Source organism: Bufo gargarizans, chromosome 2, assembly GCF_014858855.1.
Source record: "Bufo gargarizans isolate SCDJY-AF-19 chromosome 2, ASM1485885v1, whole genome shotgun sequence".
Classification (NCBI taxonomy): Eukaryota; Metazoa; Chordata; class Amphibia; order Anura; family Bufonidae; genus Bufo; species Bufo gargarizans.
Window position 1 is genome coordinate 284,687,120 of NC_058081.1, and position 26,803 is coordinate 284,713,922.

General features: G+C 42.2%; 1 protein-coding gene across 1 annotated transcript in view; it reads left to right on the plus strand.

The window, feature by feature from the left end:
* The window catches only part of CNTN1 (contactin 1), a 219,067-nt gene that overhangs the window by 177,704 nt on the left and 14,560 nt on the right, over nucleotides 1–26,803 (plus strand). The window contains exons 15-20 of the mRNA XM_044277039.1: nucleotides 8,086–8,212; nucleotides 10,768–10,926; nucleotides 15,655–15,804; nucleotides 18,226–18,296; nucleotides 18,692–18,926; nucleotides 19,417–19,520. Of these exons, the coding sequence (XP_044132974.1) occupies nucleotides 8,086–8,212; nucleotides 10,768–10,926; nucleotides 15,655–15,804; nucleotides 18,226–18,296; nucleotides 18,692–18,926; nucleotides 19,417–19,520 (846 nt within the window). The remainder of the gene's footprint in view (nucleotides 1–8,085; nucleotides 8,213–10,767; nucleotides 10,927–15,654; nucleotides 15,805–18,225; nucleotides 18,297–18,691; nucleotides 18,927–19,416; nucleotides 19,521–26,803) is intronic.

Sequence of the window (26,803 nt, forward strand, 5' to 3'; positions counted from 1 at the left end):
GGAGTCAATTCGGATCAGACATTGTGGAGTAACAGGAACTGGCTTTATTGGAACATGCGTGCAATAACAGACGGTCACCTTACATGGTAAATGGCACAGACAGGAAAAAGAAATCAGTGAGTTCACCTCAATGTACAGGAAATGCAACAAATCATAGAAATGCATAGAGAGACTACAAGTGAGCATTAGTAACAGCGACATCTAGTGTTATAACTGTGAACTGCAGTCAATCCAGCAGAAGTCACTCCAGCAATAGACTGAGCTGTAAGTTTTTGTATCTCCAACAACATTCACTTCAGAACACACACACAAACTAGATTAAGCAGTGTAAGTCAAGGTTTGTCAACCTTCGGCACTCCAGCTGCTGTGAAACTACAACTCCCAGCATGCACGCTTGCTCATCTGTTCTTTTAACTCCCAAAAAAGTGAAAGGAGGATTCTGGGAGTTGTAGTTTCAGAACAGCTGGAGTGCCAGAAGTTGCTGGTACCTGGAGTAAGTGATGCTAATTCCGATTATGTAACTTTTATCTTCATACTCACTTGCTCACTGCTCCAACAAGCCAACAGTAATATGCATTGAGAGGACTCCATGGGACTCCTTTTAATGCATTTTACTGCTGGTTTGTTGGAGTGTAGAGTTGGATTGCAAGTGAGTATGAAGATAAAAATTACATTGGACTATGATTTTTTTATTCTTTTTTTTTTGGGGGGGGGGCAAGGATCAGGTGACTAACAAAATGGCGAAATATGATTTTATATATTTTTTATTACAGCATTTAAGCACAGAAAAAAATATTTTAATATTTAAGGCATTTTGTGACACAGCAATGCCTATTATGTTTACTTTTAATTGTTTTATATTTAAAAATGGGGAAGGGGATGATTTATATTTTTAATAATTTTATGCTTTTTAAAAACTTTTATCACACTGCAACTTTTAGTCCCCTTAGGGGACTTGAACATGCGATCTTCTAATTGCTTGTTTTATAGACTACAGTAGAATGATATTGCAGTCTATGAGATTCTTACAGCCCTGAGATTTCACCGCAGGGGCTCTGATTGGAAGGGAGAGGTAGCCCCCTCCCTCTGTCTAACCCCACAGATACCGCAGTCGCTACTGACTGGGTTGAGCAAAAATCTCTCATTCCTGTGATTGCTGGTGGCTGACCATTTATTTTTGTAATTATGTTTGCTGTATTATTCAGCCAGAACCCTCCTTGTATGGAGCACAAAATATTGGTATAAAGTACGCCAGGCAGGATGTGGCAAAAATTTTGAAGTTGCATCAGATATACAATTTTCGAGCACTTCAGGACATAGTCAGCATCTAATAAAATTATTTAACTACATTACTGATACATCTCCTCATGGTGTCACTGGTACAAGATCTGCATAAACATAAAAATAATATTCCATAAAAACAGCCAGTGTGGCTACTATGTGGCCATGAAGAGAAAGAGTCCAGGCCAGGATGGCTGTGGCCCTTATTTTAATGGATATTAACCTGCACAGGATCCCAGAATGGAGATGTGGGTTAAAAAATCTGTCCAAGATGGTAAGGGTTGTGATAGTGTTGATCAGCACCTGATTTTATTTTATTTTGCTAAGCAGTTCACCCTCATCTGTAAGTATGCCCCTTGTTGAGAAACAGTGGTTTACTCCATCTGTTAGGCTTACCTGGAGGCCTGGGTTTTCCTCAATTGTGTCAATGAGCATTATTACGGAATGTATAATTTGGCTTACTATTGTAGGACCTGTATATTCACCTCATTTGTTTTCTTTTCTACTTTTTAAAACATTTTATTAACAAGAGGAATGACCTAAGGAGAACTTTGGAGCGCTGTGTTGGCACCAAACCATTAAAAAAGCGTGACTTCCAAACTGCTGTGACTATGGTCATGTTGATAGATAATTTAGGAATGGCAAGCCCCATAGCTACTCAGTGGAGGGTGGTTTATCAAACTGGTGTAAGGTAGAACTGGCTTAGTTGCCCATAGCAACCAGATTCCACCTTTCATTTTTCACAGCTCCTTTGGAAAATTAAAGGTGGAATCTGATTTGGTTTCTATGGGCAATTAAGCCAGTTCTACTTTACACCAGTTTGATAAACCCCCTCCCCCCAATGTTTTTACATCCAAGGAGTAACTGGTGTTCTCCCCTCATATACACATGTTGGGTAGGAGAGATACCCCTAGAGTATGGAGATGGACCCTTTGCTTGTCATGAAGCACAGACAGATATCCTTTAAAATTAAAAAAATAAATTAAAAAAAGACCTACGGTATGGCATTTGGAATGTATAAGCCAAATACCACACTAGATTGTTACCAAATTCTTTCTACACTTACTATTTTCAAAATGTTTGATATCACTCCAATTTTTTGGCTATTAAAATGCTCACATTTTGTATAAATCTTACCATTGTTATGAGAGGATAAAAGAGCACTATTGGTGGTAAAGTCCTTTATGCAGTCCATTGATGTAGTGAAGAGTCTCACTGTTCAGAAACCGAGGTTCCTTTATTAGGTTCTAAACCTTTCCTCAGATTTAATTGCATTGTTTCTTTTCACTTACACTCATGCCAAACACATGTGAAAAAGAACCATGGTGCTGTTCTCTTTCAGATTCATTAAGCCATGCATCAAACATTTCCCTTTAAGTCTCCATCTTGAACATTACTGTGCCATTGTGCCATCTTGAATATCACTGTGATTCAGCACTTTTGTAGTAATTCATTGGAGAAGGGATCTAATCAAATGCCGTGGGTACCTGAAATGATTTTGGAAAAATCTATGTTATGTCTATTCACCTGCTATGTATGATTAGAAAAGTATTATGTGAATATATAGTTGTCAAGCTTGAGTATGACTTGGGTCTTATCGGTTCCTCAGAAGATCTTTTTTCTTGGACATGTACTCTTCTTTAAAGGGGTTGTCCAAGGTAAAAAAAAAAATTGTGCTGCTATCTTTTGGAAACGGTGCTAATCATGTCCATAGGTTATATGTGGCATTTCAGCTTAGCCCCCTTCACTTTAACCTCCAACTGACTCAGCAGTTGTCCGTTTTCTCCTTTAAAACCTAGGTGCAGCTTATAGGCTGGTGCGTCTTATAGGACAAAAATACAGTAGTTTTCTGTTCATTTAGACATATGAGAGACACCAGATCCAACAATGCAGATGAGCTGAAGGCCGCTATCAAAGCAACCTGGGCTCCATAACACCTCAGCAGTGCCACAGGCTGATCGCCTCCAATGCCATGCCACATTGAAGCAGTCATTTCTGCAAAAGGCGCCCTCACCAAGTATTCAGTGTGTATACTGTATATGCTTTTCAGCAGGCCAATATTATTGTAGCTGTAAGCCATAATCATCAACATTAAAAGAAATAAACACTTAAAATAGATCACTCTGTATGTATTGTATCTATATATATGAGTTTCAATTTTTTTATTTAATTACTGAAATAACTTTTCAATGATATTCTAATCTATTGTGATGCACCTATATGTTAATTTCTTTAAAACAAAATGAGCATCATTCTGTCCAAATCCATGAGGAGTGTTTTGAATGGTCTGTTATTTAGACGTGTGGTGGGAATACATCTACACTAAAATAGTATTTGTCAGTCTCTAGCTAAGTTTCTAAAGACCAAGAAGATCAAAAGAGCTGGTCCTGTTTGACATCGGTTTTCATGAATTGCCCCTAAAATGGCTTGTTTCCAGAATTCTGGTAGCAGGAGGATGAGATCCTGCTCCTCGTTCCTGTGAGGCTGCTCAGCCATGATGGCATATTGTAGGCAGGATAACATTATTACTACTTATTGTAGAGTTCCTGGTCTACAGTAGAATGTAATGGAAAGCACAGCACTGTAAAGTGAAATCGGTGTGTAGTGAGGCACCAAGTACCGAGTGTTGTGAGGTGCCAAGTGCAGTGTTTAGTGAGGCACCAAGCGCACTATGTATAGAGGCATTGAGCGCTGTGTGAGGCCCCATGCACAGTGTGTAGTAAGTTGGTAAGTTCAGTGTGTAATGAGGCACAGAGTGCAGCATTAGTGAGGCACCAAGCACAGTGTGTAGTGAGGCAGTGAGCGCAGTGTGCAGTGAGGCACCAAGTGCAGTGTATAGTGGAGCACCGAGCACAGTGTGTAGTGAGTGCAGTGTGTATTGCGGCACTGAGCACAGGGTGTGGTAAAGCACCATGTGGACTGTGTAGTCAGGTGCTGAGCACAGTGAAGCATCAAGCACACTGTGTAGGGAAGCACCGAGCACAGTGTCTAGTGAGTTGGTGAACACAGTGTGTATTAAGGCAACTGTTGGTCTGTAGTGAAGCACACAGCCCAGTGTGTAGTAAGATGGTGAGTGCAGTGTATAGTGAGGCCCCGAGCGCATTGTGTAATGAGGCACCGAGCACACTGTGTAGTGAGGCACTGAGCACAGTGTATAGTGAGACACCGAGCACATTATGTAGTGAGACACTGAGCACCTGAAGTAGTCAGACACCAAGCGCAGTGTGTAGTGAGACACTGAGCACCTTAAGTAGTCAGACACCAAGCGCAGTGTGTAGTAAGACACTGAGCACCTTAAGTAGTGAGTTGGTGAGCGCAGTTTGTGGTGAGGCACTGAGCGCAGTGTGTAGTGAGTTGGTGAGCGCAGTTTGTAGTGAGGCACTGAGCGCAGTGTGTAGTGAGACACTGAGCACCTTAAGTAGTCAGACACCAAGCGCAGTGTGTAGTGAGGAAGTGAGCGCAGTGTGTGGTGAGGCACTGAGCGAAGTGTGCAGTGAGGCACCTAGTGCAGTGTATAGTGAGGCACTGAGTGCAGTGTATAGTGAGGCACTGAGTGGACTGTGTAGTGAGGCAACAAGCACAGTGTATAGTGAGGCACCGAGTACATTGTGTAGTGAGGTGGTGAGCGCAGTGTATAGTGAGGAAGTGAGCGCAGTGTGTGGTGAGGCACTGAGCGAAGTGTGTAGTGAGGCACCTAGTGCAGTGTATAGTGAGGCACTGAGTGCAGTGTATAGTGAGGCACTGAGTGGACTGTGTAGTGAGGCAACAAGCGCAGTGTATAGTGAGGCACCGAGTACATTGTGTAGTGAGGATGGTGAGCGCAGTGTATAGTGAGGCGCTAAGCACAGTGTATAGTATGGGCCCAGCCCTCAACCACCCAGTGAGCTTTACGTAACCCATCCTATTTACATTCTAGGAAGGAGAGCCAGGACCTCCCCTAAACTGCCGTAATACTAAAGTGGACAGTCTCTTATACAGTACAGACCAAAAGTTTGGACACACCTTCTCATTCAAAGAGTTTTCTTTATTTTCATGACTATAAAAATTGTAGATTCACACTGAAGGCATCAAAACTATGAATTAACACATGTTGTATTATATACATAACAAAAAAGTGTGAAACAACTGAAAATATGTCATATTCTAGGTTCTTCAAAGTAGCCACCTTTTGCTTTGATTACTGCTTTGCACACTATTGGCATTCTCTTGATGAGCTTCAAGAGTTAGTCACCTGAAATGGTCTTCCAACAGTCTTGAAGGAGTTCCCAGAGATGCTTAGCACTTGTTGGCCCTTTTGCCTTCACTCTGCGGTCCAGCTCACCCCAAACCATCTCGATTGGGTTCAGGTCCGGTGACTGTGGAGGCCAGGTCATCTGGCGCAGCACCCCATCACTCTCCTTCATGGTCAAATAGCCCTTACACAGCCTGGAGGTGTGCTTGGGGTCATTGTCCTGTTGAAAAAAAATGATGGTCCAACTAAACGCAAACCGGATGGAATAGCATGCCGCTGCAAGATGCTGTGGTAGCCATGCTGGTTCAGTATGCCTTCAATTTTGAATAAATCTGCAACAGTGTCACCAGCAAAACACCCCCACACCATCATACCTCCTCCTCCATGCTTCACGGTGGGAACCAGGCATCTAGCGTCGCACAAAGACACGGTGGTTGGAACCAAAGATCTCAAATTTGGACTCATCAGACCAAAGCACAGATTTCCACTGGTCTAATGTCCATTCCTTGTGTTCTTTAGCCCAAACAAGTCTCTTCTGCTTGTTGCCTGTCCTTAGCAGTGGTTTCCTAGCAGATATTCTACCATGAAGGCCTGATTCCCACAGTCTCCTCTTAACAGTTGTTCTAGAGATGTGTCTGCTGCTAGAACTCTGTGTGGCATTGACCTGGTCTCTAATCTGAGCTGCTGTTAACCTGCGATTTCTGAGGCTGGTGACTCGGATGAACTTATCCTCCGCAGCAGAGGTGACTCTTGGTCTTCCTTTCCTGGGGCGGTCCGCATGTGAGCTAGTTTCTTTGTAGCGCTTGATGGTTTTTGTGACTGCACTTGGGGACACTCAAAGTTTTCCCAATTTTTCGGACTGACTGACCTTAATTTCTTAAAGTAATGATGGCCACTCGTTTTTCTTTATTTAGCTGCTTTTTTCTTGCCATAATACAAATTCTAACAGTCTATTCAGTAGGACTATCAGCTGTGTATCCACCTGACTTCTCCACAAGGCAACTGATGGTCCCAACCCCATTTATAAGGCAAGAAATCCCACTTATTAAACCTGACAGGGCACACCTGTGAAGTGAAAACCATTTCAGGTGACTACCTCTTGAAGCTCAACAAGAGAATGCCAAGAGTGTGAAACGCAGTAATCAAAGCAAAAGGTGACTACTTTGAAGAACCTAGAATATTACATATTTTTTGTTGTTTCACACTTTTTTGTTATGTATATAATTCCACATGTGTTAATTCGTAGTTTTCATGCCTTCAGTGTGAATCTACAATTTTCATAGTCATGAAAATAAAGAAAACTCTTTGAATGAGAAGGTGTGTCCAAACTTTTGGTCTGTACTGTACATCTATTCAGAGTGCATATTACTTCTATTTTTAAGTCAAAATTTTATACAGAAGCATTGGATTGACTGAATCAACTATTAGATTTATAAACCATAGCTGGTTAATTCATATTTGACTTTTTAACGTTTTATTTTCTGTATGCTGCCCAATCTCTTAGACCATTTATGTTTGAATATGATCTTTTAAGTAAGTGAATACTACTTAAAGGGGTTTTCCAGAAATAATTATTTTGAATCTAATGCCTGCACCCTGCCTCCATAAACAGAATATTCATAAATATCTGCTCCCTGCCACTTCAGTCCTCTGCGCTGCCTCTACTGTGTCCATTTTCTAGCCCCTGCAGTGCCTACATGCGGCACTGCATGGGCATGGTCACATGCTCCAGTCTAGCCAATAACTGACTTCAGCACTGATATGGCCACAAGCAGCACATCACCACTAAGGCTAGGTCTACACAACGACATTTGTTGCGCGACAATAAGTCGCGCGACAGATAGGGCAGAACTACACTGCAACATTTGTTGCGCAACATTTTGTAGCACCAATGTCGCGCGACAGATTTTATAATGGTAGTCTATGGTGTCGCACTGCAACATGCGACATGCTGCGACTGCGACGCAACAGTCGCAGAAAAATTCATCTTGAATAGATTTTTAGCGACTGTCGCGTTGCAGTCGCAGCATATCGCATGTTGCAGTGCGACACCATAGACTGCCATTATAAAAATTGTCGCGCGACATTGGTGCTACAAAATGTCGCGCGACAAATGTCGTCGTGTAGACCTAGCCTTAAGCCAGGCATTGGCTGCAGCGGAGCATGTGATCGTGGCCATGCCGTGCCGGATGTAAACACTGCGGGAACTGGAACATGTATTCTATATCAACTTCATTTATTGTTTCACAAAAATGTATTCTAATATTATGGAAGGTGCTATTAAAATAGTTTTCTAGGAAAAATGCTGGAAAATCCATTGATTGACATATCTATAGGGTATACCATGAATGTGTGATCAGAACCAAGAGTTCATGGTGTATGATGTTTAGCTGTAGGTGAGGGTTCAAGGGTTATACCACCACTGATCAGCCTATACTAAAGATGGGTCATCAGTGTGTTTTAATTTCTATTGTTATTTCCATTAATGTAAATGAGTAAAATGCCTATAACATCACTATACTGAAAAAATTGCAAGTGTTATTAATTTCACTATTATTTTCCTTTCTTAACAGAGCACTGATAATGATAAATGTGAACTTATTATCAAAAGTGTTCAGCTGAAGCATGCTGGGAGATATACTTGTACTGCACAAAGCATTGTCGACAACTCCTCAGCCTCAGCTGATCTGGTTGTCAGAGGTAAGAACTTTTATCATCAGGTACTTTAGACAGTATATTTCTCATTAATTTGTGGCTAGATGTTGATTGGAATGCCCTGATTGTGCCTAATGGGACCATTAATGCATATAGTGTAAATGTGTAGGCATTATTCCCCCAGTAGGTAGGGTTGTTCTGCTATGTATTATATTAGATATGAGTCCAGAGCTAAAGGCATACTAATATTGTAGTTGTTAAATTCGGCATATGTAAGCCCTGCCCCAGGAATCGCAAAACCAACATAGCACTGCCCACTTCTGGTGGGCTTATATAAACCTTGCCCAGTTCATCCTCTGAAAATTAGGGACAGTCCCTGCAAATTCGAGAGTTTTTTCGACAATACTGCATAGCTATTTTCTGCTCTAACATCCTCATCTACCATTAAGCTAAGAGTGTGCTGACACCTCTAATATACATCAACAACATCTATGTGAATGAAATGAGCAGCTCATCCGGTGACTTCCCTCACCAGCATCTGCTTACCTACTTTATTCTGAAGCACTGATCCTAAAGATGAGCACATTTTTTAAAGTAATGTACACCTTCGGGGGTGACTTTTTCTGTGATGGTTTCTTTATATCCCATCAGCTGATGGCTTATGTGTTATCTTTGACCTCCTGACCTCATAAACACCTATTTAAGCCATATTCTTATCAGTTTAACAACAATTGAGCTGTAATTAGTATTTATGAGGTCAGAAGGTCGAGAGATAAGAGCTCTACGTCAGCTGGTGGGATTCAAAGAAACCAAAGTCACAGATTGCATTTTTTAACTCTTGTACAGTATCTCAGAAACAGCTAAACATTTTTATTGAAGACTAATTGAAAACATGATTTTTAACCCTAAATGAATAAAAAGCAGTTATCGACCACAATTATATCTATATTTGGATTTATACTGCAGGAACATCTATTTAATGTCTTCTCCATTGCCAAGAATACTACTGACATTAGGAAAGAGAGAGGGTGGGATAGACTATCATGATGACCAAGACAATGGTTTCAGAATGGGCACCACAACCTTCTGCCCTTGAAGTTCTGTAGGATATCTGTCAGATGAATGATCATCCATTTAATTGTCTTTTGTTATGCCCACTGTGTGTTTTATTTTATTTGGGGGAGGTGTTATCAGTGAATGATAGCATTCTCTGTGTAAGTGTGTATACATAGATAGCTGTCAGTCACTGATAGCTGTACACAGGGTAGGTTTTATCAGTGATTGATAGCATTCTCTGTGTAAGTGTGTATACATAGATAGCTGTCAGTCATTGATAGCTGTACACGGGGAGGTGTTATCAGTGATTGATAGCATTGTCTGTGTAAGTGTGTATACATAGATAGCTGTCAGTGACTGATAGTTGTACACAGGGGATGAGTTTTCATTGATAGCATTCTCTGTATAAGTGTGTATACATAGATATCTGTCAGTCACTGATAGTTGTACATGTGGGAGGTGTTATCAGTGATTGCATTCTCTGTGTAAGCGTGTATACAAAGATATCTGTCAGTCACTATTAGTTGTACACAGAGGAGGTGTTATCAGTGATTGATAGTATTATCTGTGTAAGTTTGTATACATAGATAGCTGCCAGTCACTTATAACTGTATATGGGGAGGTATTATCAATGAATGATAGCTTTCTTTGTGTAAGTGTGTATACATAGATAGCTGTCAGTCACTGATAGTTGTACAGGGCAGGAGTTATCAGTGGTTGATAGCATTCTCTGTGTAAGTGTGTATAGATACATAGTTGTCAGTCACTGATAGTTGTACACGGGGAGGTGTTATCAGTGATTGACAGCATTCTCTGTGTATGTGTGTATACAGAAATAGCTGTCAGTCAGTGATAGTTGTACATGGTGGCAATTTTAAGTTCAGAAAAATGTATAAATTACAAGTTTTACTGAATCTTTTCCCACAAAACTATATTAATCTGCTCATCTCCTCCAGTTCTATAACATGCTGCCTTCAGATTGCATCACACTTTCTGGTGACAGGTTCTCTTTCAACTTGCTACTCCAGAGGAAATACAGTTCTGACCTTAATTCATACAGTATGTTTTATTATGTTGATTGTGCAAAAGAAAAGATACATTTTAAGATCATACATTTTAGCACTCTACAATAGGCTCCTTTTAGACGAGCACGTTTCAAACTTCGGCCTTGCAGCGTGAGTGTGCAGCAGCTCCCGTCCTGACCTCCCAGCACTGACGGGGTCACATAGCATTATATCAATTTATGATGCTATGTAACCCTTACAGTTCTGGAATGTATTGGGTAACGGCTGACATAATGTTGTCAATGTTATCGAATACATTCCAGAACTGTAAGGGTTACATAGCAACATAAATCAATATAATGCTATGCGACCCTGTCAGTGCTGGGAGGTCAGGACAGGAACTGCCAAATACTCGCGCTGCGAGTCTGATGTGTGGTACTCGCACGTCTGAAAGGGGACTAAAGTATACAGAGTTTGCTTTATCCATAAATCTAAGTATATTATGTATATATATATTTATATTGTATATATTTGCTTTAGGTCCTCCTGGTCCCCCAGGAGGTGTCAGAGCAGAAGAAATAAGAGATACATCATTGAGACTCACATGGAGCGGTGGTTCAGACAATCACCAGCCAATTTCCAAGTATACTATTCAGGCTAAAACCTCGTTGTCAGATGAGTGGAAAGATGTCAAAACTGGTATGTTGGGACCAGCTGTTTAATTCTAACTTGTGTCACATGAATGTGCTGTTTAGTACTATTTGGTAATGATAAGTTTTTGTAGTTGGTAAGTTAAAAGCATCTAATCCTTGTCACTGAGAACATCCAAACCCAACTCAGTCCACCAACTTACAGGTGAGGCTTACATAATCCCTACTTTTTTTCAGCCCGGGACAGAATTTGCCTAGACTATCTCCAAAAATCTGGGATAGTCCTGCAAATTCAGGACTGTTGGCAACTCTGGTGTTATTAACAGGTTCCAGTGTGGTATCATTCTGAAGGACCTTTGTGTAATAGCCTCCAGGAAAGCATGCAGCAGACTCGGGGTGCATTCACACGACCGTAAGTGTTTTGAAGTCTGCAAATTGTGGCTCCGTAAAACATGGATATCGGACAAATGTGGAAGGCACACGGCCGGCACTATATAGAAAATGCCTATCCTTGTCCACCTATTCTTGTCCGTTTATTTTTATTCAGTGGAAGGGGGTGATTATAACATATATATATATATATACATATATATATATATATATATATATATATATATATATATATATACAAAAGAAAAACCACCAGCAGCACCATCCAAGAAAAAAAGGGAAAAAAGAGGGTGCAAAGCCCAAGTATGGCAATAGGTGCTTACCCGCTTGTATAAGACAAAAATTGGACTGCACTCCGAAGGACTTTCCAAAGAGTCAATAAAATTATTCACCCATAAAGTGGCACAGAGCAACGTTTCGGCTCATACATGAGCTTTTCTCAAGCGCTTGAGAAAGGCTCATGTATGAGCCGAAGCGTCGCTCTGTGCCACTTTATGGGTGAATAAAGTTAGTTGACTCTTTGGAAAGTGCAGTCCAATTTTGTGTCATACATATATATATATATATATATATATATATATATATATATACAGTTAGGTCCACATATATTTGGACACTGACACAAATTTAGTTTTTATTAGCTGTTTAGTAAAACATATTGCAGTTATAAAAAATTGGCTGGCTCACAGTAATTTGCATTTAATTGTGCTAATACATATCATAAAATCAAATACATAAGCTTCACATTCACATAAAAATACCTAATATTCACATAAAAATACCTATAAGCAGGGCTTTTTTTCTCAGAGAAAAGGTGGTGGAACTCACCCCCCCTCCCCTGGCCACGCCTCTACCCACCCCTAGGACCGCCCCCTAAAACCACACCACGCCCCCCCCTACCCCCCCCCCCCCCCCCACTTTAGAGAACAGGGATGCAAGTAAAATTTGGGGGGGCTATAAAAGTCCAGCCCAGCAAAGAAACCCCCCAGATGGGGATGGCACTGTTAATGGGGGATCTGGGAATGACACTGTTAATGGGGGATCTGGGGATGGCACTGTTAATGGGGGATCTGGGGATGGCACTGTTATGGGGGATCTGGGGATGGCATCCACAGATCCCCCATCCTATAACAGTGCCATCCACAGACCCCCCCACCCCATAACAGTGCCATCCACAGACCCCCCCACCCCATAACAGTGCCATCCACAGACCCCCCCACCCCATAACAGTGCCATCCACAGACCCCCCCGACCCAAAACAGTGCCATCCACAGACCACCCACCCCATAACAGTAGCTCCTCCTCCCAGTCCCTCCCCGCTGATACATCGCAGGCTGCGATGTCAAAAGGTGGCGGGACGCCGTTCTGGTGCGTTCCGCCAGAAAAAAAGCCCTGAGTATAAGTTAATTTTGTGTACTGATGGACAGAGCTCTCGAATGTAAAAAATAAAAAGTACAAAATAGCAGCTTCCTTATAGTTTCTTTGTTCTGGGCGTATGGTTTATACTACCATTGGTTTTATAATCTGTGATCTATGTTATTCAGTGACCTTAATGAATAATATGCGTATGACACACTCTGTTAACTTGTTTAAATGTATCCGCGTTCATAGACAGATCGCGGTTAGAACAGTCTGCGGTTAGTTGTTACCATGTGTACACGTACTTTGTTAGTCATACATTCAGTCAGTTACGCAACTGATTTCGCCATTGTGTTACTCGCGGTCGTGACCGGTCTGCCCGCTTTCTCTGCGGCTTGTCTCTTGAGATGTTAATTCAGTTGTGCCGTTCCTTGCTGCGTGTCTCCCAGCGCATGTGTATTCGACCTGCTGGGATGCCAACAGCTTCTAGAAGTTTTTCCTTTGCCTAGGTACTGATATGCCTCTGTCCACACCGCCCGTTCCGTGGCTGCGAACCAGACGCGTTTCGGAACTATACAGTTCCTTCCTCAGTGGTATAGAAAAAATAATGCATTCTTTATTGCATGCATTATGTTTTTTATTTTTGTCTATACCACAGAGTATAAAACCAATGGTACTATAAACCACACGCCCAGAACAAAAAAACTATAAGGTAGCTGCTATTTTGTATTTTATATTTTTTACATGCGAGAGCTCCACATTTGAAGGGACCGTACACAAAATAAACTTTTACTTATAGGTATTTTTATGTGAATTTGAAGCTTATGTATTTGATTTTATTGTATTGACTATTAAAATTAAATGCAAATTACTGTGAGCCAGCCATTTTTCATTTTTTATTTGGGTTCATATTTACACTGAGGGGTGGACAGTGGGCTGGGCTCCAATAACAGCTGGTGAGTTTCCCCCTAAATCTTTGAATTGTGTGACCATATTCAAGTTATAATTATATATCGGACATGGAAATAAAGTCCAGACTTTTAGTTTTCATTTGAGGGTATCCACATTAAAATTCGATGAAGATTTAGGATTTTCAGCTCCTTTACATGTGGCACCCTGTTTTTAAAGGGACAAAAAGTAATTGGACAATTAACTCAAAGGCTGTTTCATGGGCAGATGTGGGCAATTCCTTCATTAGTATTGGAACTGTGCTGCTCATTCAAATAAGACCTTTTCTTTCAGTGCAAATATCCACGTGGCGAGACACAAGACAAAGATACTCTCGTTGTTTGTTCCATGAACATCTAACATGCTCGTGAGTATATAATAAAACCACTTTATTTTAAATGCATCGGAGGTACTTCACTATTGTGTGATTTTTGATACTCTATAGAGAATCCTCTAGAGATTTGTGGAACAAACAACGAGAGTATCTTTGTCTTGTGTCTCACCACATGGATATTTTCTTCCAAAGAAAAGGTCTTATTTGAATGAGCAGCGCGGTTTCAATACTACTTCTGTTTTCTCTGTGTGAATACAACCCACTTCACTTCTGGGACCAGCAGCACAAGTACTATATATCTACGTGATAGAAACTTTCTATTGTGACTTAAGCACATAAAAGGCCTGGAGTTCACTTGAGGTGTGGTGCTTGCATTTTGAAGATTTTGCTGAGAAGTAAACGTACGGTCAAAGGAGCTCTTCATGCAGGTGAAACAAGCCATCCTTCATCCGCGAAAACAGAAAAAAAACATCCGAGAAATTGCTACACTATTAGGAGTGGCACTGGTGACCTCAACAATGCGAAAAGACTTGGATGCCCATGGAAGACAACAGTGGTGGATGATCGCAGAGTAGTTACCATGGTGAAGAGAAACCCATTCACAGCAGCCAACCAATGCAGCCAAATTAATTGGTCGGCATTTCATAATATAGATGGACAATGACCCAAAACATAAAGCCAAAGCAACCCAGGAGTTTATTAAAGCAAAGAAGTGGAATATTCTTGAATGGCCAAGTCAGTCACCTGATCTTAACCCAATAGAGCATTTCACTTGTTAAAGACTAAACTTCAGACATTAAGGTCCACAAACAAACAACAACTGAAATCCGCTGCAGTAAAGGCCTGGCAGAGCATTAAAAAGGAGGAGTCCCTGAAATGAAGGGATTGAGTTTAAAAAATGCTTTAGTTCCTCACATTTTTATGCAATTATTTTGTTCAACCCACTGAATTAAAGCTCAAAGTTGACCCATTGTGTAGTGCAGGTTGTTACGGATGTGGCAATACCAAATATGTACAGGGGTTTTTTTGCAATTTTTTTATTTAATAAAACTTTATTTAATTCTTATTTTTATTATTTATTAATCCCACAAGGGGACTTTTTCAGTGCACTGTACTACATGTAGTACAGTGGAATACCGACAGGCACTATCAGGGCCTCTGATGCAGCCTGATAAGCATACAATGAGGGCAGGCAATCTCTTTCACAGGCTGCTGATGCCTGAGAGAGGGAGCCCCCACTCTCTAAACCACTTACGGTAGATGTCGTGGATGCAGAACCCATGCAAAGCTTAGACTAGGCCGCAGTAGATATGCGGCAGCGTAGCCTAAGACCCCTTAGTGACTTCTGTAAAAAGGCATGTTGGCAGTCACTAGGACCTTAGGTATCTCAGTTGTCATTTTATTCTTTCATTTTAGGAGACATAACAGAGGTGCAGCAAAGTTATAAAAAAAGATTATTCAGCATTGTTATGTCATGGAGAGCACAAGTACTTACTAATTTAGACATGACACGAGAGCCAACAAATCCTCTTTAAGTAGTCAGTTGTATTCTCTTATGAGAGGTCACTTTTAAATAATTATTTCACATTTCATCTGAGATAGCTTTTTATCAATATCACTTACAAATCTCAGGGAAGACACATGAAAAATACCCTAGAATAGCTTGGATAAAAATAACTGTTGTGAGCTGAATAATTATGTTAAATAGATGTATATATAACTTTTATATTTCATATCTGAATTTAGAAATCCCCAACATTGAAGGAAATATGGAGTCAGCAAAGGTGATAGATTTGATTCCTTGGATGGATTATACATTTCAAGTTATAGCAACCAATACATTAGGTACAGGTGAACCTAGTCTGCCGTCATCAATGATTAGAACAGAAGGAGCTGGTAAGTATAATGTGGTAACATTTGTACATACCTTTGTTATGGTAGATTTATTTCTCATATATACTCCTCAACATTGAAATTGCAACACCAAGATGGAAAAATTGTGGAATTATGGAAATCACAGGATCAACAAACATTACAGTACATTCTTCTAATCAGACAGTATGTCTGTTCATGCAAAGCAGGGGCGTTGCTAGGGTCTCAAAAGATCCGGGGCACAAGCCCCAATAAATATGCCCCCCCCCCCCCCCCCCCGCCGCACTATGCTGTACTTGCTATACAGCGGCACTTACCTGTCACATCCAGGGCCTCCAGGTGACGTCTCCTCTCTGTCATCATCTTCTCGGTCTGGACAACTTCTCTCAGCCGCCTCGTCTCTGCAGAGTGTGACACACAGACATCTTAGCTTCCTCACTTTCTATCATTATCCCCCAACTGGAGTCCCCACAGTGTTATCCTGCTGCTTTCTATGACAAAACCTCAACCCCCCCCCCCCTCATACCCCCAAATACTATCCTAAAGAAACATTACTGCCCCCCATAGTAATAGTGCTCCTCATAGTCCCACCAATAGTAATTCCCTTCTAGAATGCCCTTATTTGTAACACTGCCCCAACCGTGATAATGCTCCTCAACAATGCCCTCCCATATTAATAATACCCTCACAGAGTCCCTAGTAGAAATAAGGCCCCCTATTGTTCCCCCAGTGGCAATAAAGCTCCCTACAGACCCCACAGTAGTAATAAGGCCCCCATAGTGCGCTTAGTAGAAATAAGGCAGATCTACAAGACCCTCCTATAGAGCCCCCAGTAGTAATAAGAACGCCTATAATGTCCCCTGGATTTGCAGTGCCCCCTGCAGTTATAATCCTCCCTCCACCATACAGTCCCATGTAAATAACATCACCTCTTCCCCAGCCGCCTCCAACGCACAATCCCATGTAAACATCACCCCCTAAGGCTACTTTCACACTTGCGTTCATGTACTTGTACAGGACGGATCCGCACCGATATAATACAAACGAATGCATCCGTTCAGGACCAATTTGTTTGTATTAGATTTTAATTTCTAAGTCCCAATACGGATCCGTCCTGACTTACATTGAAAGTCAATGGGGGACGGATCCGTTTACAATTGCACCATTTTGTGTCAATGCAAAGGGATCCGTCCCTATTGACTTACATTGTCAGGACGGATGCGTTTGGCTCCGCAAGGCCATGCGGACACAAAAAACGCTGCTTGCAGCATTTTGAGGTCCGCCTCCAAAATGGAACGGGGGACCGCACGGAGCCGAACGAATGCATTCTGAATGGATCCGCATCCATTCAGAATGCATTGGGGTTAAACTGATGCATTTGGGGCTGCTTGTGAGAGACCTGAAACGGATCTCACAAGCGGATCACCAAACGCAAGTGTGAACGGACCCTAAACATTAAGTCCCATTTACATAAACATCATTCCCCCCCACCATCCACTTTCAACATACAGTCCCATGTAAATAACATCCCTCCCTCCCCCAGCCACCTCAAGCACACAGTTCCATGTCAATAACATCCCTCCCTTCAGCCCTAAAATACATCCCAGTTAAATAACTACAACTCCCAGCATTTCTCTACCTCTCCCTTCACTTACCTCGCCTGTACAGACATCACTATTAGGCTCCTTCTCCTCTTGACTCCGGTCCAATCCTGAACTGGGAAGAGGCGAAAGACCTTTGGTGACATCACAGGCCATGTGATCAGCAAAACAGGCTGTGATAGGATGACCTGGATGGTGACATCATCCAGGTCATCCTATCACAGCCTGTTTTGCTGATCACATGACCTGTGATGTCACCAAAGGTCCTTTGCCTGTTCCCAGTATAAGATTCAATTGTATTTGCCGTTCTGTGTACGGCAATCCAGTTGCATCTAGCAGGCAGGCAGGACATTCGGGGCATGGGACAAAACATCCGGGGCCCAGGCCCCGAATGTTTTAACCTAGCGACGCCCCTGATGCAAAGGTTCACCTCTGTACACTTGTTGCTTTCATTCAAGTTCATCGTTGTTCTCCCAACCATGGGGACATACAATGTTGAACAGTGCGGACATCTCTGCCTAGGAGCATATTTATCTGCCTGAGTGATAAACCAAGGTCTCTCAGTTTAACTACTCAAGAGGCATCACACATTTATCCACATGACTTGATCTGAGGTTTAGGCTTCCATGTAGCTAAAAAAACTTTGCTTTCAGTCTGGCTTTTATGCCCCTCCCACATGCTACAGATTGGAGCTGGGTGCTTGAAAATCTGATTATCTGCAGATCTTACTGACATCTACTACCCCATTGATTTGCATAACCTTATAGCTTGTCCTTGCTGTTGCAATTTCAGTGCTGAGTGTATTACAGTCCCTTTAATTAACTGAAATATTTTGGTTCTACAGCACCCATTGTTGCTCCTTCGGATGTTGGTGGTGGTGGAGGAACCAATCGAGAATTAACAGTAACCTGGGTGGTGAGTAAATATTTATCCAATATCCCAACTTCATCCATTGCATGCACTTTGGGAGTTGTTTCACGCCTAATAAAAATCCTCATAGACAACCGTAGGCTGGCCGTGGCTAAACCATGGAGTAGGCATCAGGACAGAGGAGGCAATGAGCAGACGTACAAGATATGTGGTGCATATCAAATACTATGGAGTTGGTGGGCTGTAAGTGGCACTTTCATGTGACATCTTCAAAGGACGCGTCCAACGTATTTACGCAGAGTCCTACGGCGTGCCACCTCAGACATGCACTCCACTGTTTGACACATGTAATACAGAAAGTAACTATAATTTAGTGCAGGTGATAGTTTTAACAGTTTATTGTATATCATCTTTATAACGGTATATTTTTCTTTACACAGCCTTTAGCCCGTGAATACCATTATGGTGATGATTTTGGCTACATTATTGCCTTTAAGCCCTTTAATGAAAGAGAATGGAGGAAAGTGACAGTAACCAACCCAGAAAGTGGGAGATATATACATAAAGATGACAGCATCACTCCTGCCACACAGTTTCAAGTAAAGGTCAAAGCCTTCAATAAGATGGGAGATGGTCCATTTAGCAGTACCGCTGTTATTTATTCAGCAGATGAAGGTGAGCTACCCTATGCATGATTTGTATTGCTGTCTTATGGCTCGAGAGCTAAGTCAACTGTTGATTTAACAAAGAAGAAGCTGAGTTAATATGTTTACAGAAATGTAGGATATAGCAAGGCTTTGTTCACATTTACATTGGAGCCCCACCTGTACGTGACACACCCCAGTCAATGAGGTCCATAGGCTGCTGGTGATATCCGTCACTTGATGTATGTGGCATTGCATCATGGTTTCAGATATAAAAGCTCAAGATAAACATGAACAAAGCCCAAGATACTAGATTATAATTCAAATGTTACTTAGAACCATAAGGGCCTGATGACATAAAAATCTAGGACAATTGAATGTAATTGAGGTTTACTGCTACTGGTTCAGGGTCCGAGTAAATAAAGAATCCAAATTAATAAAATGTCAAATTTATTTTTATGTCTTTACAACATTTGAGCCAGAAAGCATCTGATTTGTACTTTCCTTTGTTTTCTACTCAGCACCAACAGAATCACCCACAGAAGTCACAGCCTCAGTTAAATCATCTTCTGAAGCTCAAATAATTTGGCAGCCAGTGATTGGTCAGACAATTATGGGCTATCAGGTAGATTTCATAATTTCATATTTATTACAATTATACTGAACTTGCAATTTCAGATTACTGTATGTATAAGAGGTGCCACTGCCAGGCCCTTATCCTTAAACCTGAAGCTGTATTTATACAATAGCACCACTGTGGTGTGCTGCCCACCAATATTCATGGGTGGATATGAAGTCAGAATGGACAGCCCATCACCAGTTCTAATAGTGATTTCCTGGTAGGACAACAGTACAAGAGTTATCACAGTGCAGTTTTCAAATGTATTAATTAAAGGATTATCTTAACTTTAAGATTTGATAAACAAGACCATAGGGGCTGCTTCAGTTCCAATGATAACAGTGTAAACTGCAAGTTTAAAGGGAACCTGTCACCTAGAAAATGCATATTAAACCTCCAGCAGTACCTTATTGCAGCCTGTAGCATGACTATAAAGGTGTCTGTGTCTTTTCTGTGCAATGCGGCAAAGGTCTAAAAAACAAAACTTTTTTCAACAGGCCACGCTATGTAAACGATAGTCTTGAAGTCAAGGGGGCAGCGGCTTCCTCGTCTGAAGTCGAGTGCGCCCCTTTCCCTCCCCTTAGCGTTTGATTGATAGGATTTCCATTACTACTGGACGCATGAATGTAGTCTTGCGCGTGTGCCGCGTCCCTTCAATACCGGCGCCTGCGCTGTGCCTGTTCCACTTCGCTATGAGCTCAATGCTCAGGCACACGAGAGCCTGGGCATGCGCGAGACTACATTCAAGCAACCGGCAGTGAAGGAATCGGGCATCCTATCAATCAAACGCTTTGGGGAGGTAAAGGGGGCGGGGCGTGCTTGACCAGGCGAGAAAGCCGCTGCCCCTTGAATTCAAGAGTATCGTTTACATAGCGTGGCCTGTTAAATAAAAGTATTTTTTTAGACCTTTGCCGCATTGCACAGAAAGGACACAGACGCCTTTATAATCATGCTACAGGCTGCAATAAGGTACTGCTGGAGGTTTAATATGCATTTTCTAGGTGACAGGTTTCCTTTAAGAGGTATCAGAACATCAAAAAGTATTTGCCGTTTTGTAGACAAAAACCTTGACTCCACATGAAGGCATTTACTCATCAAATTGATGTGGTGTTAGCTGTAAAATCCACAATGTCCCAGATCCAATTCAATTAATCTAATAACATTAGGGAAAAAATACCTCAGATAATGAAGCACCGCAATGTGTAAGATCCTTCCGTCAGGTTTTATTTTATACGCACAAAAAAATCTTTGTTAAAAGCATATAAAATCGCATAAAATCTGGTAAAACTTCATTGTTTACATTCGTCATCCAAAGCTACATGTGAACGAGTGACGGCTGTTTTTTTAACGGCCATCACACGTCCATTTTAACAACGGTGGTAGTCTTTGGGATTATTCACATGGCTCAGTATAGTAGCTGAAGAAGGTAGCCAGAAGAAACAGGCCTCTTTTGTCAAAGTGTAGGTGTGGCACTATGGATGAGTTAGTCTGATGCATCAGGCACTGGTGTTTAAAATCCTGGTTGATCTACGCCTGATTCATCTTCACAAAGGTCAGTTTCTCAACATTTTGGGTGGACAGGCGAGTTCTCCTTGGGGTAACTATGGCCCCTGCCGCACTAAACACCTGCTCTGATGCCACACTTCTGGCCGGCCAGGAAAGCTTGTCCAGGGCAAACTGGCCAGTTGCGGCCACAAATAAAGTTTGGCTCTCCAGTAGTCCAGGGGATCTTCGATGTGAGGTGGCAGGGTGCACTCCAAGTATGCCACAACCTGCTGGTTCCGGTTCTGCTCTATGTCTACCTGCTGCTGCTGGTGATTAGTTTCTTCAGTAGGCGGTTGAAGAAAACTGTTCATCAGCTGGTACTGCTCCTGCTCCTGCTCCTGCCCCCCCACCCCCCAGCAGCCATGGCAGTGGAACGTGAGCGCAGAGGGCCCCTCCGGGCAGACCTGCTTAAGATTGGGCGATGGCGCACATAGGCAGTGGCCAACTGACTACATAGGAAGTCTCGATATTAGTTCAGTTTGTCCTCCCTCTCAGTGGGTGTAAAAAGGGCCCCCATTTTGGACCGGTAGCAAGGGTCTAACATGGTGGAGAGCCAGTAGTCATCCCTCTGACGAATGGTGACAATTCGGCTACACAAGCAAGTGAGCATGCATCGGGCCATTTGCGCAAGTCACACGGAGGGACTCCCTGCCTCCATTTCCACTGCATAATGCCACGGTGTGTCTGGGTCCTCTGCCTCCTCTTCCTCATCACCCTGTTGCTCCTCTGGCTGCTCCTGCTCCTCCTCTCCTGTCACCTGTGTAGAAAAAAACACCCATTTCTCTACACATTGCTTGTGCTCAAATGTCCTCCTCTTCTAGTTCAGCACCCACAGGGCTCTTGTGGCCGTGAGATGTAGTCGCCACGTCTCCTGTCCCCTGGCCAGCCAGATTTACCAGCATCTGTTCCAGGACATGAATCAGTGGAATGACGTTGTTCATCCCGTAGTCCTGGCGACTGACAAATAAAGTGGCCTCCTCAAAGGGCCCGAGCAAACAGCAGGTGTCCCACATGAGCTGCCACTGGCTAACATCGTAGTTACACAGGGAAGTACCTCTGTCCTGTATCATCAAAAATCGTTTATGGCTTTTCTCTTTTCATATAATCGGTCCAACATATGTAGGGTGGAATTCCAACGGGTGGAAATGTCGTATATAAGCCTATGTTGGGGGATGTCATTCTGCCGCAGCAGCTCAAGGAGGGTGTGCTTTGCGGTGTACGAGTAGCTGAAGTGCATGCAAAGTTTCCTGGCCGTTTTTAGGATGTATTGCAGTTGGGCGGAAGACTTCAGGAACCGCTTTACAATCAGAGTTTACAATCAGCCCTCCTTGACACAGCGCCGACACCATGTTCTTCCCCTTGTTGGTCTCCATGGTTCTGATTTTGAGTTGTCGAGGAGAAAGCCAGGATTCGATTTGTTGATGAAGGATGTGAAGCAGTTCCTCCCCTGTGTGACTCTGTTCGCCCAGCCAAACTAGGTGCAGAACAGCGTGACACCGCTGTGCCCTGCACATGTGGTATGCTGGTGGGGCACTGTGAATTGTCCCTGCAGTGAAGGCTGAGGACATGGTGGAGGATGAGGAGGCAAAGGCAGACATTGTTGCAGGACCAACTGCGTGAGAACGCAGAAACGGCGTCACCTGGCCAAGTTGTTCTGCATATTTGTGCAGGGCTGATACTGCCTTTTTGGCAAAAAAGTGACGGCTTGGGACTCTCCACCTCTGCTCGGTACAAGCTATCAGTTCTCTGAAAGGTGCAGAGTCTACTACTTGGAAAGGGAGGGACTGCAGCAAAGCAACTTGGCTAGGAGCACGTTCAGCTTCTGCGCCATTGGATGCGTGCATGCATACTGTTGTCTCTTGGCAATCGCTTCAGTGATCGATTGCTCACAGAATGACTGACGAGGAGTAGGAGGAGAAGCAGGAGCATCAGGACCAGCAGATGATGGGAAGGACAGACAGCTCCCTTCAGCTGTGGTGGTGGAGCTTTGACTGCATGAAATGAGTGCGTGCCACTGGGTGATGTAGCGGTTGCTGCGGCAGGCTGGACCACCACATCGAAACCACGGTTATCCCAGGCCACTTTATGCTGACGCTGCATGTGTTGACGCAGGGAGGTGGTGCCAACATTGGCACCCAATACAAAATATTTGACCCTGAATATGTAAAGGCACTTAATTCATAATTTTACTATAGTCCTAATACTGTTTTTGCCTTATTTGACATATGTCTTTCACTCCCATAAAATTTAACTTTTATTACTGCTGAATCATTATTACTGACCATTAAATCTACCAATTTAAAAACTATCATTTGTGTTGCCTATTTTTGTTAATGGATCAATTTACACTCAGTTCACTATCTGGACTGTAATTCAATATTGGCTGGAAGCTACGGGCTGGCTCCAGACTCCCCCTATTCTTTTGCTGAATACACTTGTGTTTAGGCTGAATACACTTGATGCCATATACACTCCATTATTATGCTGAATACACTTGTGTTAGGCTGAATACACCTATTGCTGAATACACTGCATTATGGTGAATACACTAGATATCAATAGGCTACACCCCTGCTCTAAAAACACCCTCAATGACTGTCCCCCGACATGTTTCTCCAGCTAACCTGGTGTCTTCGGGGAATCGGACAGTCTAATACAACCCAAAAAAATCTGTAGAACAATGTAACTTGACCGCAAAGCAGCAAATAAAACGTACCTATTTTTTCCACTAATGCAACCCAAAGAAGGCTGAAGTACAATGTAACTGCACCGCAGAACAGCAAATAATATATACTTTTTATACTATTAAAACACCCCAAAAAAGACTGTAGTACAAAATAACTGCACTGCAGAACAGCAAATAAGATGTACTTTTTTTTTTACACTTATACACCCCCCAAAAAAAGCTGTAGAACAATGTAACTGCACTGCAGAATGGTTAATATGACATACGTATATTTCCTATAAATACACAATGCAACACAGCACTTGCACCCCAATAACAAACAAAGTTTGCTGGAATTACAGAGGTATCATCTAGTACAAATCTAAAAGCAGCAGTATAATAGCAATTTGGATCCCCAGTAAGTTCAGCAAGGTGTAATAGAATCGCTCCTATTACCCAGCCTGAACACTCTCCTTTTATAGCGTGGATGATGCCTGCCTATGCTTTCCCTACAACTTGAATAATCTTTCCCTGAACTTATAAATAGTTTTTTCAGTACAATAAAGTCTTTTCAAACACTGTCCCTAGCGCCTGCTGAAGTCTCTCCCTGCACTAAGCACAATTGAAAATGGCAGAATCCAAAATTGGCTGAGGGTATTTATAGGGATGTGACATCGGCTGCATGCATGGCATTGTGGGTAATCCCTCGTTCCCAGAGTTATTTGCTCCATGTCCTAACATGTGAAGCAGATATTTTAGGAAAAAATATGATTTGTTACTACGAAGCGTGAGAAAATTCAGATTTGGTGCGAATCAAATTTTTCCTGAAATTCGGATCGAATTCCACTTTGTCAACTTCGATTCACTCATCTCTAATCATCATATTATTGGCTGAAAAGTTAGTACGTCTGAAAAGTTAGTACGTGCAGCTCAACTGTGAAGGCACAAAATAGACATTGCCCATAATTATCTTTTCAGAACTGGTTATTTTAGTATCTTATTTCATCACATTTCTCTGTCTCGTCCAGAACAATTTGCTTTGCAAAATAACTTTAGGGGACTATTTATTGCCTCCTTTGTCTTTTTATTGGATATAGTACTATGTTCTATTTAAGTTTTTCTTTGAGTACATACGTCTTTATCAAAACTAAACAAGTATAAACATATTATTTCTATGTCCAAAAATCATAACACGCCTGTAGGAGAAAGTTTGTAACATACCCTACCAGAAAATGAAAAAAGGACACCTAGAAAACATATTTCGATTGAGCTGAGAAGTATACATTTCTAGTTGTGCTTGACTAATGATGACACAACCAAGTGGTGTTGCCTTTATTTTGGGTTATGCAGCAGGGCATATGTTAAGGGTCACATTAATACTAGGTGGCATCTTCCCTTGCTGTGATACAGGCTGCCACTCTGGCATAAAAATTGGTCATATAGATGCTGAATATCCTCATCTGGTATGTCTAAGCTCTTTCAACTTGGACTTATAGTTTAGCCAAGGTGGTTCTTGGCTGCTGTGCTGTGCATCCAGGTCAGTGTTTGGGTGGTCAGTATCTTGTTGGAACACCATGGGGGAATTTATCAAGTCACAAAATTTTTGTGCAACTGAACCCAAAAAGTCGCAAAAGGCAAGATGTGGCGGAACCAACCTTGCCACGGTGTTTTGAAGGGGGCTGTTTGAAGGCCTCTTGCCTCAGGATTATGGCCCATACTAACTTTTAAACCCCTGAACCTATTCAAGTGAATTTTGGATAGGTTTGTCCCCAAGTTATACTGTTTAAATTGATGTAAGTTATATGTATGGACAATGTAACCTCACAAAGTTGTAACAATTTATAATAAGTGTAACTTGTCAGCTTGGGGGGAATATGCTGGGTGTGGTTCTATTGTCCCATTGTGCCATTGTGTGTTTAAATGGTGATGTCTGTCCTGTTGTCTCCACATGTGTATTGGTGATCTCCCTTTGTCCTGAGAGATAATTTGATTGCCTTCGGTTGTCTCTGGGACAGAGAGGAGGAAACCATGATGCATTGTGGGGATGTGTTGTATCTGTTCTGTGTCGCAGTCTCTCTTCTGGTCCTCTAGGGGGCGGGAACGATTGGTTGCTGTACTTGCATTGTGTGTGTTGTAAGATATCGATTGGTTGGATTTCAAAACCCTGTGGGCAGTACTATGTATGTTTCTTATGAATAAAAGAGGCTGTACTTGAAGTACAGTCAGACCACTGCTGACCCTCAAGACAGAGCCTTGTCTCGTTATTGGGGGGATTCCCTGTATGCTGTTGGAGACTGATTGCCAGGAGTGTAAGCTGACTGTACGCTTTTCCTGTTCGTCTGCCGGCAGCTATTCGCGAGGTTCCAGTTTGGAGTGCTATTTTGTATCCAGTTCGGGAGGTTGGTGTTCTGCAGTAGCTGTGCCTGCATCTCAGAAAGGGGCATATCGCCTAAACGGATTTTAACCCCTTGTCTGCTGAAACGGTCCGTTACACAAGATAAATCAGGACTCATGTAAAAAAAGCCAGTAGGACTGGTTCCACAATGTTTTTGACGTACTGAAGGCTATTTAGTGTTCCCTCCACAAATGCCAGTGTTCTGGTGTTAGCCCTGTCTCCGGCCCTCCTATGAACTCTGATGCAGCCATCAATTTCAAACAGTAAACTTAAAGGGGTTCTCCAGGAATTAATAAAAAAATGACTGAAAATATTTTATTATTAATTTATTATAATATAAAATATATTGCCAAATGTCTTAATGTATTAATGATGGCTCAGTGGGCAGCACGGTGGCTCAGTGGTTAGCACTGGTGCCTTGAAAGCTAGATTCAAACACGACCAAGGACATCTGCATGGAGTTTGCATGTTCTCCCCGTGTTTGCGCGGGTTTCCCCTGGGTACTCCGGTTTTCTCCCACACTCCAAAGATATACTGATAGGGACCTTAGATTGTGAGACATTGGGGACAGTTGGATGCTAATGTCTGTAAAGCGCTGCGCAATATAGTAGCGCTATATAAGTGCATAAAATAAATGGCTTGTTTTGTCTAGGGAGCAATCATCAGTGGAAATATAATGGCCGC